The 15,507-nt window shown below is 38.6% G+C and overlaps 1 protein-coding gene across 2 annotated transcripts; it reads left to right on the forward strand.

The window, feature by feature from the left end:
- The first annotated feature begins 161 nt into the window (after positions 1-161).
- On the forward strand, positions 162-12,971 carry LOC126761281 (uncharacterized). Of its 2 annotated transcripts, XM_050477317.1 has the most exons (3): positions 11,055-11,414; positions 12,243-12,604; positions 12,667-12,971. In XM_050477317.1, exons 1-3 carry the CDS (start codon positions 11,259-11,261, stop codon positions 12,800-12,802), a joined length of 654 nt encoding a protein of 217 aa, XP_050333274.1. In that variant the 5' UTR covers positions 11,055-11,258; the 3' UTR covers positions 12,803-12,971. The 2 variants fall into 2 exon arrangements, 1 of the variants encoding a protein (XP_050333274.1); XR_007667353.1 differs by lacking the exons at positions 11,055-11,414; positions 12,667-12,971 and adding an exon at positions 162-248 and having other exon boundaries at positions 12,243-12,339.
- Positions 12,972-15,507: the final 2,536 nt, after the last annotated feature.

Below are 15,507 nucleotides of genomic sequence, written 5' to 3' on the forward strand. Positions count from 1 at the left end.
TCGCACATTGTGCATGTATGTGTGTGTGCTGTGCGCATTTTTATAGCTCTTCATATGGTCGCTTTTTGATTCGCACTTCGCTGCAGCTTTAATTATTAAATATGTGCAGTGACTGTATGCCTCGGCGTATACGTGATTATGCAAGCGTTCATTATATGACTGCCGACTGCTTGTTGGATGGTCTTTAAACGTGAAAAATAGCTCAGAAAACAGACCTCGAATTGAAGACTCAGAGAGTGGCGAGTGAAGTGAGTAATTATTATAGGCAGAAAACTCTCTAAGGCAGATAAGCTCCTTCTCAGGCTTAAATCTGGTCTCCAAATATTCAATTTGTGAGCTGCAATTCTGAATTTACGATGAGAATTACTTATTGAAATATGAAATTAAATTAATATTGCATATAAAATCAGTTAGTTTATTAACTGTGGATTTTAAAATAGACTCATATTCTTAAGCCTGGGAAGATTGCAGTACATAAGCAATTTAATGAGTTAAGTCAAGTGTCAATACGTCAAAACTATAAATGTATTCATCTATAATATAATATATTTAATTACTATACTGTACTCGAATATTCAAACTCATACATAATTATTCTTCAGTGTTTGCAAAATCTATTTTGAGACAGTAAGTTGTTGCAGGCCTAAGTAGAAAGACAAAGGATTACAAATGACCACCGGCAAGTGAATTTTCGAAACATTTTCCTTTGCTTCATTAAAGGTGCATTTGCATTCAGCTCAACATCATTTAATAAATTGTCTATAATTACACTTGCTATGTGTCCCAGTGGATAAGTGTGTCAAATGCAGCGGGAGCAACACAACGGCGATTGTTTCCAGCCCGGATGTGCGCTGCGGATTCGCATTAATATTTAAAATGTATTATGTAATGTAATCAAAAATGTACACATGTACCAGCATGCCAGCGTGTATATATTTGCATGTATGTCCACTTCCGCCATTTTAAATTTTGTGGAATTCCTATTGCTAGGGCACATAAATAGCCAAAAACCTCCGCCCTAAATGCCAACAAAGCGGATGCTAAATGCAAATAAATTCTCCGATTTGGAAATTTATTTGTTTTGGTATAAAATTTGAGTTTTCGCTTCATTTTGCTGAAGAACGTCTAATTTTCTAAGTTTCTGATTCGCATAATATCGACAAGCCGTTGTTGTTTTCACAATTCACAAGCTACAATAAGCAAACAATTGACGAAAAACGCATAAATTGTCGAAAAGCGTATACATCTCTTATTCAGCGCAACTAATTTAATACCATAATTTGATATTAGGCTACCGATTAACAACTTGAATGCTTCAACCTCATAGTTGGTTTAGATGAACTGCTAAATGCAATCTCAATGAGCTTCAAAATCAAAGACAGAGCAGGAAGCAACAAGAAAGAGATTATAAGACTTTAAATCCAAAATCAACGTACTATATATACACACATATACATGCATCTATATACACACACGTTTAAGCGCGTAAAGCTGAGCATAAATGGAGAAGGAGAAGAGATAAAGAAGAACTCGACAAAAACAGTGATGCATTATTCAGTGGCAGTTTTGGGAAAAAATGCATATAAAATATGCAAAGTCATGAATGTCAGCCAGGAGAAGTGGTCTCACTAGCCAGCCAACTGGCAGTGGTACGCTTCATATGTATGTATGTATGTAGTAGCAGCTTCTCATGAAAAAGTATCTATGATAAAAATATTACATTTCCTAAAGAAAGAAAGGAAAAAAAAACAGACAGCAGTGTTTGTAGGTAATGTGCTGAAATAGATAACAATGGACAAAAAGTGGCGGACTTAAAGTATCGAATTTTATTACACGGCAGTGTGTAAAATCATAAAAATTTTGTTAAATTTGCCACTTGAAGAAGGCTTTAAGCTTAGTCTATTATTGTGAGAAAAATGTGATTTATTGTTGCTCAACATATTTTATATTGATTGCTATTGGAAGAGCGCTTGTTACTTGAAGTTGACTAATTAGCTTGGTCCCTAGTTGTTGTTGTTGTAGTGGCATAATTGGTGCCTAGTGGCAACGTGCTCACAGTGCAAGATTCTGTAGCCCTAATATCAACACTCTTCAATAAAATGTGAAATTTTTGACTCAACTTTTCCGGGGTTTTTGAATGCTATTCGCAGCAACTTTACTTTTACCTCATACTTTCGTCTGCTTTCGTGACAACTATAGTGTTTTTCACACCACTTGAGTACTTGCATGAGTATATCTTCGTAGGTGTAATTCTATATGCTGGCACGTACAATCAGAATTTATGTAAATTCGTATGTTCATTTTCCTTTAATATAGACCATAAGTATAACATAACCAAAAAATGTTACGCAATCTAACAACAACAACAAAACATCTAGGTAATTTCCTAAAGTATGCCACTTTCGGATACACGCACATTTTACCGCGTGGCAAGGTGGGTATTTTCGATATAAAAAGACTTTTAAAATAAATTTCCAAAGCTGAAAAGCATAAAATTTTGTCAGTCAGATAATATTTTAAGTATCTTGAGCATTATTTCGTCTTTAAGCTCTTTCAGTTTTCAATTAGCCAGCACATTTATGAAGGGTGATCCATTTTAGATACATTACATTTTAAATAGAAACACAGAAACTTCAAATTTAATGGAAAATGTTTACTATCATTCAAAAGAACAATATTTGGCATTTATTTTTTCAAGATTATCTCTTTCAAATGTTGGCCGCGGATACGTCTCAGATTGACCATCCGTTGACTCCAATTTTCGATGACTCGTCCAAGCATTTCGACTGGTAACTGGCGAATGACACTTGCGATGCCTTGCTCCAAGGTCTGAACATGTCTTCACAGGAAAAAGTCTTCTAAGGCCGGATTGTCCTACAGGAAAAATTCTAACTGCATGTTATCATACGATCTTGGTGGCCCGTCGACTGGCCCAAAACGTGAAGTTATCTGCTCACCGAAGTGTTCTCTCAATAAATCCATTGATTGATGTGATGTGTGTTAAGTGGCGCTGTCTCGTTGAAAGCAAATTTCGCCGAGATCACGAACTTGAATTTCAGGTATGAAATAGTCGATTATCACGGCCCGATAAGGTCGCCATTGACGGTTACGTTCTCACCAGCATCATTTTTGAAGAAATATGGACCGATGATTCCACCGACCCACAAACCATATTCTGCATGAAATGTCAGCTTTTGAAATCTCTTCAGGTTGCTCTTCATCTCAAATGCGGCAATTTTGATTGTTTACATACCCATTGAGCTAGAAATGGATCCCATCGTTAAACAAAATTTGGCTCGAAAACGTCGGATCTTCTTAAAACTTTTCAAGGGCCCATAGAGCGAAGCGATGTCGCTTGGGAAGGTCAAGCGGCTTCAGTCATGTACAATCTGTATTTTGTACAGGGTTTGTCCGGTAAGTAATACGACTGATATTTCGCGAGATGCTTCTGAGAGTGGTGAAAGCCGAAAATGCAGCGTTCGTTAGAGCAGAGGTACGCGATTAAATTCTGTGTGAAACTCGGTAAATATGTGACAGAGACGTTTGATATGAACACGCAGGCTTACCCAGATTTTTCTTTAGCAAGAAGTGCGTGTAGATGGTCCCAAAATTGCTCACTGACGACCAGAAATTGCAGCGAGTGGAAAAGGGCCAAACAAATTTGAAACATGTGTGAAAGTGACCCCCAATTTTTGAATAACGTAATAACATGTGACGAGTCATGGATCTTTGAGGATGATCCCGAGACAAAGAGGCATTTTGGGACGACAGAGGGGATCCAATCAGCATACACCGCGGCTCTCAAGACTATTCCAGAGAAAGTCTTCCATAACGAATACAATGGTTGGAAATCGCGCTGGCAGCGCTGCATCGACGCAGCGGGACTCAGTCTTTTTACTTTCCGCACAAACCCTGTATTGTTCCATACGTCAGCCCGAGTTGCTGTGAACTGCGCCGAATCGACTCTCCACGGTCTTCGAGTACACTCTCAGCTACGACTGCTACATTTTCTTCACTGTAATGGATGTGGTCTATTCGATTGAATACTATTCGGTAATGAATGTTGAGTCTCAAGATAGATGTTGGTGTTGCGAATAGTACGCTCAGTTGGCCGATTATGTTGACTATAAATTGAGCAAAACGCGCGAAAAACATTCCTTATAGAACGTGACTTTTCGAAATAAAGGTGAACGAACAAAAATTACATGACCGCCTGACACGAATCACGCGTGGCCTGTCAAAAGAAGGCTATTGAAAAAAGTACCTCTACTTGAATCATCCGTTATTTAAAGCGGTAGCGATTCTTCTCCAGCAAAGTATGAGAAACCGCTCCACTTACCTTTCGAGGTTTGTTCACAAATATTGCAGTTGTTTCCAGCCACAGCGCGTAGTTTGCCATTGTTTTACACTCACAATTATCAGCATCATCAGCCATTTTTACACTGCTTTTTGTGTAAGCATTATTGTTGTGATTGTTTGTTAGCTACATCCTGCACGCACCACCTTTATGTGTGTTTTTGCTCATATATTTTCAGTTCTAAGACTATGGCAGCTACTCGAGTGACTCCGGTTCCGTCTCCGATTCCGACTTCCACAGACCAGGCAAAGGCGAACACGTAGCAGGTTGCCGCGGAGCTGTTGCACAAATTACTTATATGAATGGTTGTTGTTATTGTTGCTATTGCTGTCCTTCCTCGCCATTAGCGCTGTCTGAATATGGTAATCTGTTTCAGGGACTTTTTCATATTTTAGTTGTCGCAAAGTTTTTCTTTCACATTCGCATTCCGGCGCGTTTTTTTTTTTGTTTTTTAGTCACATGTTATTTACGGTAAACTTTGTGTTTGTTGTAGTAGTTGCTTTGGGCCATATTTTATGTAACACTCCTTTCAACTTTTCCAGTGTGAGATTGTGAGATTCTATTCTAGGGTGCATGAAAAAATAAAGTTTTTCTGTTAGAGGTTTACAGCTGCTTAAGTCGGTACACCTCAGTAGTGCGATGGGATTTTTACAATGGATAAGAATATCGAAGAAAGAATCATTGCGAATATGGGAAAAGGCTTACGGTTATTCAATTTAATCAAAAACACAAGACTACGAGTGGTACAAAGCCTTTAAAGACGGTTGAGAGATCGTTATTCATGCATTTAAAGTAAGGAAGGGCTAAGTTCAAAAACACAAGTCATTGGTTCTGTTTATACTCGTATTATACAAAGAAGGCATCAGATGGAATTCAAAATAGCTTTATATTGGAAGAAGGCGTGGTACAAAGCCTTTAAAGACGGTTGAGAGATCGTTGAAGAATGATCGTTCAGAATGATCGACCGCTTTACCTGATGAAAATATTAAAAAAGTGAAGGATACGGTGCTTGAACATCGTCAGGCAAGTGTTGGAGAGTTGGCAAGAGAGCTCGACAACTGTCGTGAGTCCATTCGAATGATTTTGGTGAATATTTTGGGTATGAAATGCAAGCTTGATCGACTCGTCTCGGTAAAGCCGTGTTTTGTTTAAAGAGTACCGTAAACAAGTCTCTTTGGGCATGCTGGATGGTGCGAATTCCGATTCCACATTCAAGGGAGCATTACAACTGCCGATGAGTTTGTGAGTTTGGCGTGCACACCAGTCAACAATCATCGGAATGGATGGAAAAAAATGAGTCGAAATCAAACAAAAAAAAGTACAATACTGGTATAGCCCTTTAAATGCCTTAAAGAGATGAAGCCGGATTTTTTGGCCAACGTGTCTAGCCAAATCAAGAGAAATTCGATTATATATATTCTTTTGTCTAATGTCTTGGGGTTTTTCGTGGCTAAACTTGTTTCTAGTTGCAGCCGCGAATTGAATTGAGCTTCATTATTGAGTTTGTGAGGTGACAGTACCCACTCACGAACAACTTCGTTGAGCATGAACACGCACCTGAAAAGTAATCGAATTTCGCTTCAGAGGCTATATACATACACACATACATTTACATATGCCGTCTAGTTGAGACTGCAACACTGCGGAAACCATCAATTTTATTTGAGGTAGCTAAACAAGCATGAACCCGTACAGAAACAATAACAATAACAACTAAGTATATGTTCCTAGATGGCAACGTGCTTAAGTCGCTTAGTAGACAACAACCGGATGTAAACAACGTCAACTGGGGTGAAACCCGTTGTCGCTGGCAAGCTGTTGAGCAGGAAGCACTGGGAAAACAAAGACAAAAAACACCGTAAACACAAAAAATACAAAAACATTGTGTCTGCGATTCAATCGCGGTGAAGCCGATGGTTGACTTTTGCTCTTTTTATTGAGTGGCTGAGTTGGTAAATTACATTATCAATTTTAAAGCTCAGATTTGAGCGTTTTTACAAGTGAGTAGTCGTCGCGAACGGCAAAGAGAAGAGCACAAGAAACCGACATTTATTTGTATGTTTGTTGGCAAGCAGATGCACAGCCTTGAGGATTACCACACCGTCACACCTTAGAACACCTTTAGCGCCATCATCATCAATGTTATTATTATTGTTTCTTAATGCGTCGAGAAAACTTTGTCTGCCAAGTTGGCGGAGCTGCTGCTGGCTATCGAGTCACCCACCTCTTCAACGGGCGTGCGCATACCAGAAGGCTTAGAGAACCCCGCATATACTCGTACCCTACACACAACACACACACGCATTCGTGCAAATATAAAATGCCGACATTTATTAGCTCGGTTATTTTTGCCCATGTTTTTGCTGTTTTGGTTTGTGCACTTTTCTCTGCATTTCTTACAAATATTCATTCCAAAACATAGTACATACTCTGCAAGGGAATTCCACTAGTCAAAGCTTGTGTATTTGAATGCAAATATTAGTTTTTGTGATCGTTTACTTTATTTAAAATTTAAACACTTAGGTTATGTCAGGCTTTGGACTTCATATATGAGTAGAGATGCGCGGTCCTAGAATATTAAGGTTAAGTAAGCGCACCGTTAGTTCTGCTTTGTCAGAATAAGGAAGCGAAGCAAATGGGTCTGGTAGTGAACGAGTAAGACGAAATATCTTCTGTCATCAAATAAACAGTCGTCGCACCCGCGTCTTGGCTCCCACGTCACTGTTGACAGTCACAACTTCGAGGTCGTAGATAAGTTTCGTTTATATTGGAACCAGCACTAACAACAACAACAACGTCAGCCTCGAAATCCAACGCAGAGTAACTTTTGCCAACAGTTGCTATATCGGATTGAGTAGGCAATTGAGAAGTAGAGTCCTTTCTCGACGAACAAAGACCAAACTCTACAAGTCACTCATTATTCCCGTCCCTACATATATGGTGTACAAGCATGGACAAGAGATGACAACATCTGATGAGTCGACGAAGATTCTGCGGAACATTTATGTTCCTTTGCGCTTTGGCAACGACGAATATCACATTCAATAGAACGATCAGCTGTGCGAGTTATAAGACGATATTGTCAGCGGCTACGCTGGCGAGGTCATGCCGTCCAAATGGATGAAAACATTCCAGCTCTGAAAGTATTGGACGCAGTACCTGCCGGGGAAGCCGAGGAAGAGAAAGACCTCCACTCCATAGGTAAGATCAGTTGGAGAAGGACCTGGCTACATTTGGAATCTCCGATTGGCGTCAAATAGCGAAAAGGAAGAACGAATGGCGCACTGTTGTTAACTCGGCTATAACCGCGTAAGCGGTGCCTACGCCAATAAAGAATAAAGCTTTTTACCTTGACTCAATAAATCGTCAAAGGATTACTTCCGCATATATTTATAGGTTTAGCGAGAGGGAATTTTAGCATACAAGACGGAACGGCGTTGCTCACAGTCCTCTTCAAAAAAGTAGAAGCATTCGCAAAACCTTTTCGAGAGGCAGCACCCACCACTTTCAAACATTTATCATTTGGCTCTATGCAGCCGTGGTTCCGTGGCCAACAACAATGCCGAGTTTTGCAACAATGTTTTGCCAGAACTTGTTGCATGCACAATGGCACAATGGCAAATTGCTGGTGTTGATTGTTGCAAGTTTGCAAGCGCTTAAGTTCCGAAATGTGTAGCGTTCATTTGCATTGTTGCAAACTTGTAAGACTTCCCGGTAAAATGTCGGCTCTTTTGTTGCTCTGACATAGCATACATTGTGGCATAATAAAGTGTTGCATTTTAATGCTCATTAGCGTCAGAAAGCTTTCGAGTAAAGCGAACAATTATTATTGTGGTAAGACGTATATGAAATATTCATATTTGCCAATTCTCATAAGAACTTTGTGGATAAATTATTTTTTTTTTTAATTGTTCAACTATGCTGGGAGAGAGGGCGCACTATTGTGAAGGAAGTCATGATTTATTTAATAACTGTTTAATTACAAATATTAAACTATTTTAGCTTCACAATGAACTTTTAGAGTATACTTAGCAGTGATCAACCAAATAATCTGAAGTCAAAACATTATTACCAAAAGTTGGTTATTAAACAAATTTGTTTAGCCCCGATGTTTTTTAGATTCCTTGTGGTAACTAGCCGAGTTTACAACAGCGCGCCAGTCGTTCTTCCTTTTTGCTGTTAGGCGTCACGTGTAGCCAGGTCTTTCTCGACCTGGTCTTTCCAACGGAGTACAGGTCTTCCTCTTCCGCTGCTTTCCCCGTCGGGTACTGCGTCGAATACTCTCAGAAGTGGAGGGTTTTTACTTATTTGGATGACATGACCTAGTCAACGTAGCTGCTGTCTCTTCATTCTCTGAACTATGTCAATGTCGTCGTATATCTCGTTCAGCTATTCGTTCTATCGAATGCGATATTCGCCGTTGCCAATGCGCAAAGGACTATAAATTTTCCACAGAGCCTTTCTCTTGAAAACGGTCGGTGATAATAGGTTAGAGTTATTCTGAGTTGGATTTCGAGTCTGACATTGTCGTAGCGGTTAATGCCAGTACCAAGATAGACGGAATTGTCTAAGACAGGCCCGTCCAACATAATTTTGTGAAGGGCCAGGTTTAGCATTTTCATAACCGTAGCGGGCCAAAAAAAAAAAAATAAAATGACCTTCAGTTTTGGTATATTTATTTATTTATAATAAGCAACATCACATAAATCTTAATATATTATTATTAATGTAACTATGGCCTTAGCATATAAAGATATTCTTATTCTTAAAATCTAATTAATGAGATGTCTGAAATTTTTTCTGTTTGCACAGCGCATCTATGTGAGCTGGAGTTTTAGAAGTGGCTATGGGCAAAATGCCTTTAAGATGGCTATCTAATAAAGATGATCTGGTTTTTGATTTGTTAAATTTCATGCGAGAAAACAGCTGCTCGCAAACATATGTACTACCAAATAAAGAAATATGTTGAATAACCAGCTTACTAAGGTTTGGGTATTGACTGGGTGTAATATACTTTTTGTAAAATTCAATTAAGTTTGGAAGACAATTATTATATGCTGTTTTTAGATGAGAGCTGCTTTGCAATTCTATTAACTCCAGCTGTAAACTCTGCGCAGGGCCTTCAATTTCAACATCAAATGGATTTTGAAACACTTTCATGCAGGGAGTTTGTGATTTGAAGTCTGCGAATCTGTCGTCAAACTCGTTCCTTAATCTTTGTAACATCAACACGTACTTGTCAAAATCCAAGGTATCTTGCTTTCTTGTAGATAAGGTCTCCCAATGAATCAACTGCTTTTGTTCCAGCTGCTTTTCCAACAATAAAAGCTTTTTTGTGAAAGCTAGAACGTGTTCGTATAACTGTGTGCATAGTTGGTCTTTCACTTGTAGTTTTAAGTTAAGATCAGAAAGATATTTAGTTATATCAACCAGGAAAGCCAGATCAGCCAACCACTCCTCATCAGTGAGGAAAGTAATTTCTTGGTCTTTGTTGCCAAGAAAAATCTTTAAGTCGTCCAGCAGAGAATAGAATCGTTTTAGTGTGGCTGCTCTGCTGAGTCAGCGAACGCGACTGAAGTATACAATGTCTTCGTGATCTGAACCGACATCAGCCAGAAAAGCCTGGAACTGTCTGTGGTTAAGCCCTCTTGTGCGTATAAAATTAACTGTCTGCACTACTTTATCCATCACGTGTTTCAGGCCTATACAACTGGGATGCCCAAAGACTATAAGAGATGGCGGGCCGGATGGTGGCCCGGGGGCCGTATGTTGGACAGGCCTGGTCTAAGACTTCGAAGTTACAACTACCAACAGTGACGATTTGGGATTTGTGGATTGGCCAGAGCACACTTAAATTCTAGTTGACGAGCATGCTTTTATAATTTACGGGTTTGGTATTTTTAGAATTTCTGAACTTAAGATTTCATGAATTTTAAGTTAACATATTCCCTTTATACCAGAAAAATAAGTCCTGCATGTGTACTAGTGCGGGTCGTTTTTTTCTCTATAATATCGCTTATATTCTACGGATCATTCTGAGCAACTTTGGCTATGGGTCTGAAATAGATTTCAAGCCAGCGATTTTTAAGGCGAAATTTAAAAAATCTTAATACTCGGTTTTATGGGCGATATGTAATATAATTGTCCGATATTGCCGATTCTGCCAAATGATAATTTAATATCGAAATGTACCTCCTTATTAAATTCCTTTCGGATGTCTCAAAAACTGACGAGGAAATGTTTAGGATCCCTAAAAAATTCGCCTTAAAATCGGTGGTTCGAAACCAGTTTCAGAAGCATAGTCTCTAAGGCAAAGTTGTTCAGAATAATTCGTAGAATATTTGCCGCATATGCAACTTCTTCGTTTTTTGGCTTCCTGTAATCATCCCGCTCTAATGTATTTACTTTTTATCTTTACTGTTATGCTACCCATAAAGAAAGCACTTGCTCTTTCACACAGCATTTTCGATTTGTTTCCGAAAAATCTAATCTAACTCACGCACGAATTTAAGCAGGTGGGTATGTAAATATGTAGAAATATATTGATTTAATAATTAACACACTTCCATTATTAAGTATCGTTCTAACCGTAATAAAGAGATCACTAACTGGATCACCGCACGATGGGCTCGTTTCAAAAACAATTTTGGGTTTCAGCCGCTAATTGGAAATTAAATATTTGTTTGGTGACCAGCAATTTTTAGTTAAATTCCATGAACTTCCGTGACTTCTTCGCCCACTCAATTGAGTATCAAAATTCTGTGAGAATATAAGGGCATTGCTCGTCTGGTCGAGGGCTCATTTCTTTAGCATTCGACAGTGTGCGATATTCTTTTGATTACCAACAATCTAACGGTTCGGCGGTGTTTAGCCTTGATTGGTTCGTTAATGGGTGTATAGAATGAAGCTGATAGAAATTCTTTTGACGTGCTTTCTGCTCCGCTTGTATTGTATAAGTGCAAGCGTGCATAGCATAAGTGCCGGGGCGAATTTGACAGATTTCATGCATGTCCGCAAGAAGAGGTCCCTGATATTTAACGGCAGCGGATCAGTAAAGGTGAACGGTGTACTATAAACAACAATAAAACATTTTGAAATATACAAGAAGTGAAAACAATGTATAATGCTTCAAAATTGATAAATAATAACTTCGACACGAGAGGCACTACCGGAGATTCTTCATTGCTTATGTAGATGTGCGAAATAAAGTGAATATTATCAGGATGAAAATAATGCTCATCGCAAATATAATTTCACTTGAGTTATATCTTTGACAGTAGTGGTGATATTTCGGAAGTCGAACCTTTTCCATTTGATTTATGGTCGATGTTATCGAATTTAAATGATTTTCGTGATTTTAGGGATTATTCTTTTGCCCACCTATTGTTAATACAATTTTTGTGAGCACGATGAGAGAAAACTAAAAAAGTGAAATGAAGAGCAAGCTCAAACGAATGGAGAGAGAGAGATATTTTTTTTTATATTTTATTTAAGTATAAAAGAGACGGATATGACGGAGACGGAGAGAAAACTAAAAAAGTGAAATGAAGAGCAAGCTCAAACGAATGGAGAGAGAGAGGGATATTTTTTTTTATATTTTATTTAAGTATAAAAGAGACGGATATGATACGAAAACTAGACCCCTAGTATTTAGAAGTGTAAATTGCTGAGTTTCTTGCATGATTCAATTATATAAGGTTCTAAGTAACACTTAAACAGAAAATTTATCTGAAAAAGAAAACTCAACTGATTTTGACATTGTGGATACAAAAACTTCTTTCGTAAGAACGCTCCATGTCGATAGAACCTGTTATCAAATGAATCATGATTTCCTGAGTCTGCTTATTTTATTTTATGCTCACTGACATTATTATTTTCTCAACAGTTATCCGTTGGTCCATCGGGACAAGTTGACTTAGCCGACCCGATTACATGGCGATCGCTTGTTTGTTCGTACAGTCTTCAAGGCGGCCAATATTCTATGCCCTCTTCTCCACTATATCCGTGGGACAAATGGGAGGATACCTTCGCGCGCAAATCTAGGCTTTTACATAACAGTCAACCTGAACTCGCCGCCTATACTTATGAAGCAGACGAATCACGACTGTTCTTTTACACTTTGCTGGAGACATTAATGAGTCAACGTGGAGTTGACGGTCGACAGTGCTTGCTGCGCTCCATATGTCAAAATGCACAAGTGGACCAACATGTGGGGTTGTTGTCGGAAATTCTGGATACAGTGCTCACGTATGTACTTTGAATAGAAGAATGATCTCATTCGATTTTAACTCATTGATACATTGTTATAGGCCCGGCGTGGAAGACTTGGATAAGAGTTATCAGCGAGCGCGAGAGGCTGGTGTTGCTGGGGCCGATTGCTTGAAATTATTCGCCGATTGTCCGGAAGGTCTCAATTGGTTGGATACCTATTTGGACTACTTTTAGTATGCAAAAAACATTGATGAAGTACTTAAGGTCGCTGCGACGGGAGGCTGATTATTTATGATTGCAAAAGGGGAAATATTTGGTACATTTAAGATATTTATGCTTAAAAGACTTAGACTTTAAAATCTTGGACGGGTTATGGTAGATATGTTACTTTTGTTGGTAGCTGTTCGGAATAAAAATTAATAGACAAAATATATAGTACATACATATAGATCTGGTCCAAATTGTACATTTCTATAAATATCCAAAGATGTATCTCTGAAAATCTGGTCGATTGTTGATCTTCCAGGTTTAAAGTTACACTGACAAGGTCCAATCAGTTTGTTGACGGTGAGCTTTAATCTTTCACACAATACGCTCGATTGAACCCTGTATGCGATGTTGAGGAGGCTTATCCCATGGTAGTTGGCGCAGATTATAGGGTCTCCCTTTTTGTGGATTGGGCAGAGCGCACTTAAATTCCAATCATCGGGCATGCTTTCGTCCGACAATATTCTACAAAGAAGCTCATCCATGCTCCTTAGAGTTCTTCGCCGTCGTGTTTAAGTAGCTCGGCCGGCAGTCCATCGGTCCCTGCCGCTTTGTTTCAGACTGGTAATTGCTATTCGAAGTTCATGGTCGGACGATGGAACAAACGTTCAATTGGGGACTGCAGAAGTGTTCCTCCATAATTTGAGTATGCTAACTCTGAGGTTCTACAAGACTATGCTCCGGTCTTAAAACCTTCTGTTAGTCTCCGCATCTTTTCGTAGAATTTTCGAGCAGTACCTCTGTGACAGAAACACATTATTTTAATAAAACCCAGGTCCATTTTGAAAATATTAAAATTTACAAAGCTCCGAAGGATGCTGACTCTGCAATTCCCAAATGCTTTGTTTCGGTTATTTCTTATTGCGGTTTTTTTAGTAACTCGGTGTGTTCTTTGTGCGGTGTCATTCACTTGCGTTTCGCAGCCGCTCCGACTGCATGCGAACACTTTGGGTTTTTCTTGTGCTTCTTTCACCGACTCACGTGTGAATTGATATATGCTTATGTGCTATATTCATACATAATGTAATCGCATGCATGGATGTGAGCCCTCACGTACCGAATACGTAAGCCGCTGCATGCCGCAAATTTGTTGTGCGCTTCCACCATCGGAGCTGAAATTCAGAGCGGGGCATCTTTTGTTGTGCAAATAACCGCTGTATGTTTTGTGTCGCGTGACATTTACCCCTTTTTGCTTTCCTGCTGCCTTCTTTTGTTGCTTAGTTGCATATTTCGTCGCAGCGCGTTCGGCGCTGTGCGCCATGGTGCGCGATTTTTTGCCAGAATTCTTAGGCGTGCATGCAAACTTGCATTTGTTTGCGAATTCTTTTGTTACAGGGGAATGTCTGGAATATTTGCATTTCAGTTAATATTTTACGTGCACGGCTTTGGGGAAATTTGATCAACTGCACTGTCACAAGCCGAATTGTTGCCGATTTTGAACTTGTAACCGCAAGTCGTGGCATGTATGCTATACTCGTATGTTTATTTTTTAAAACTAAATAATTGCACGACATTAAATTGTTTTTGAATTGTTCACGATTATGGTTTTTAAATCTCAATGCAACTGAAGGAGGAATTTGAAATAAAACCCCAATCTCAAAGATTGTCTAGACACTAGATACGATAGTACTTCAATATGCGGAAACGTTCGTTTATGGTAGAGCTCGTGCAGAATCTCGTACGCATTCGAGGAGCTATTTTAATTCCTTCTGTAACTTGTGATGATGATCTGAAGGTTCATTTAGTAGTTAAGTAGTTACATGGATTTACGTTTTTCAAAAAATTGAATTTTTTTATTGTCCAATTATTATTATTGTTCTAAATTTTCAAGTTGGTCCGAGTAATAGTTTTGGAGATACAGTCTTGAGAACTTGTGCGCTCGAGGCTAGCTAGGCTAAGTGCGCCGTCTTTAAACATGTTTTTCTCAAAATTGAGTTTTTTTTTTAAGTCGGTTGCCAAGATTTCTTGAGATCTACTAAACCGATCTTCATGAAATTTTACACAGGTCTTTGAAATCCAATTCTTAAAGACTTGGATGAAGGATTTTTTTTTTGCCAAAAATCCAATTTTCAGTTTTTTTTCCCTTTGTCTTTGTTCTAAGTTAAGGTAAGGACTTATCCTGCCAACGCGGGCGCGCCTTTTTTTGAGGGATCTCCGAAAATGACGTCTCAATGGCCGAGTTTAAGCTAAGTATTTTTTCCAAAAATTTCAGAATTTCTTTGTTAACAGCGTATGTTTGTAACAATAAAAAAAACTCATAAAATATTTAATTTTTAAATGAAAAAAAAAATCTTGAAAAGGCTGTTTTTTACCCGAGGAAACCCATGTAGCAGCCCCTAAACTATGTATGCTTCGTGCTGTCGCTTTCATTCGTGCTCTAACATTTGTAACTACATACTATCGCGTAATATTCTACAAGTTCCTCTGCGTGCTGTTGTTAATTATTTGTATCCATGACGGCGTACTAATCGTTTAAGGGTAAAAAGTTTTATTATATTCTAAGGAACAGAATAAATTTTTGCTCTCAATTAGTTAAGAATTCTTGCGTGAAAAAGTGAGATCCGTTTATGTGTCCATGTGAATGAGTATAGTTTTAGCAAAGTAAATAAGTCTTCATGTATCGATACTATGTAGCAGAAATAACTGCACTTGTGGTTTGAGACTTGACTTTC

Source organism: Bactrocera neohumeralis, chromosome 6 (assembly GCF_024586455.1).
Source record: "Bactrocera neohumeralis isolate Rockhampton chromosome 6, APGP_CSIRO_Bneo_wtdbg2-racon-allhic-juicebox.fasta_v2, whole genome shotgun sequence".
In the NCBI taxonomy this organism is placed as follows: domain Eukaryota; kingdom Metazoa; phylum Arthropoda; class Insecta; order Diptera; family Tephritidae; genus Bactrocera; species Bactrocera neohumeralis.

Coding starts and splice junctions, on each gene's coding strand:
- LOC126761281 (XM_050477317.1), top strand. CDS start 11,259: ATGAAGCTGATAGAAATTCTTTTGACGTGCTTTCTGCTCCGCTTGTAT. Junction 11,415..12,242: donor ACGGCAGCGGATCAGTAAAG/GTGAACGGTGTA, acceptor TTTTCTCAACAG/TTATCCGTTGGTCCATCGGG. Junction 12,605..12,666: donor ATTCTGGATACAGTGCTCAC/GTATGTACTTTG, acceptor ACATTGTTATAG/GCCCGGCGTGGAAGACTTGG.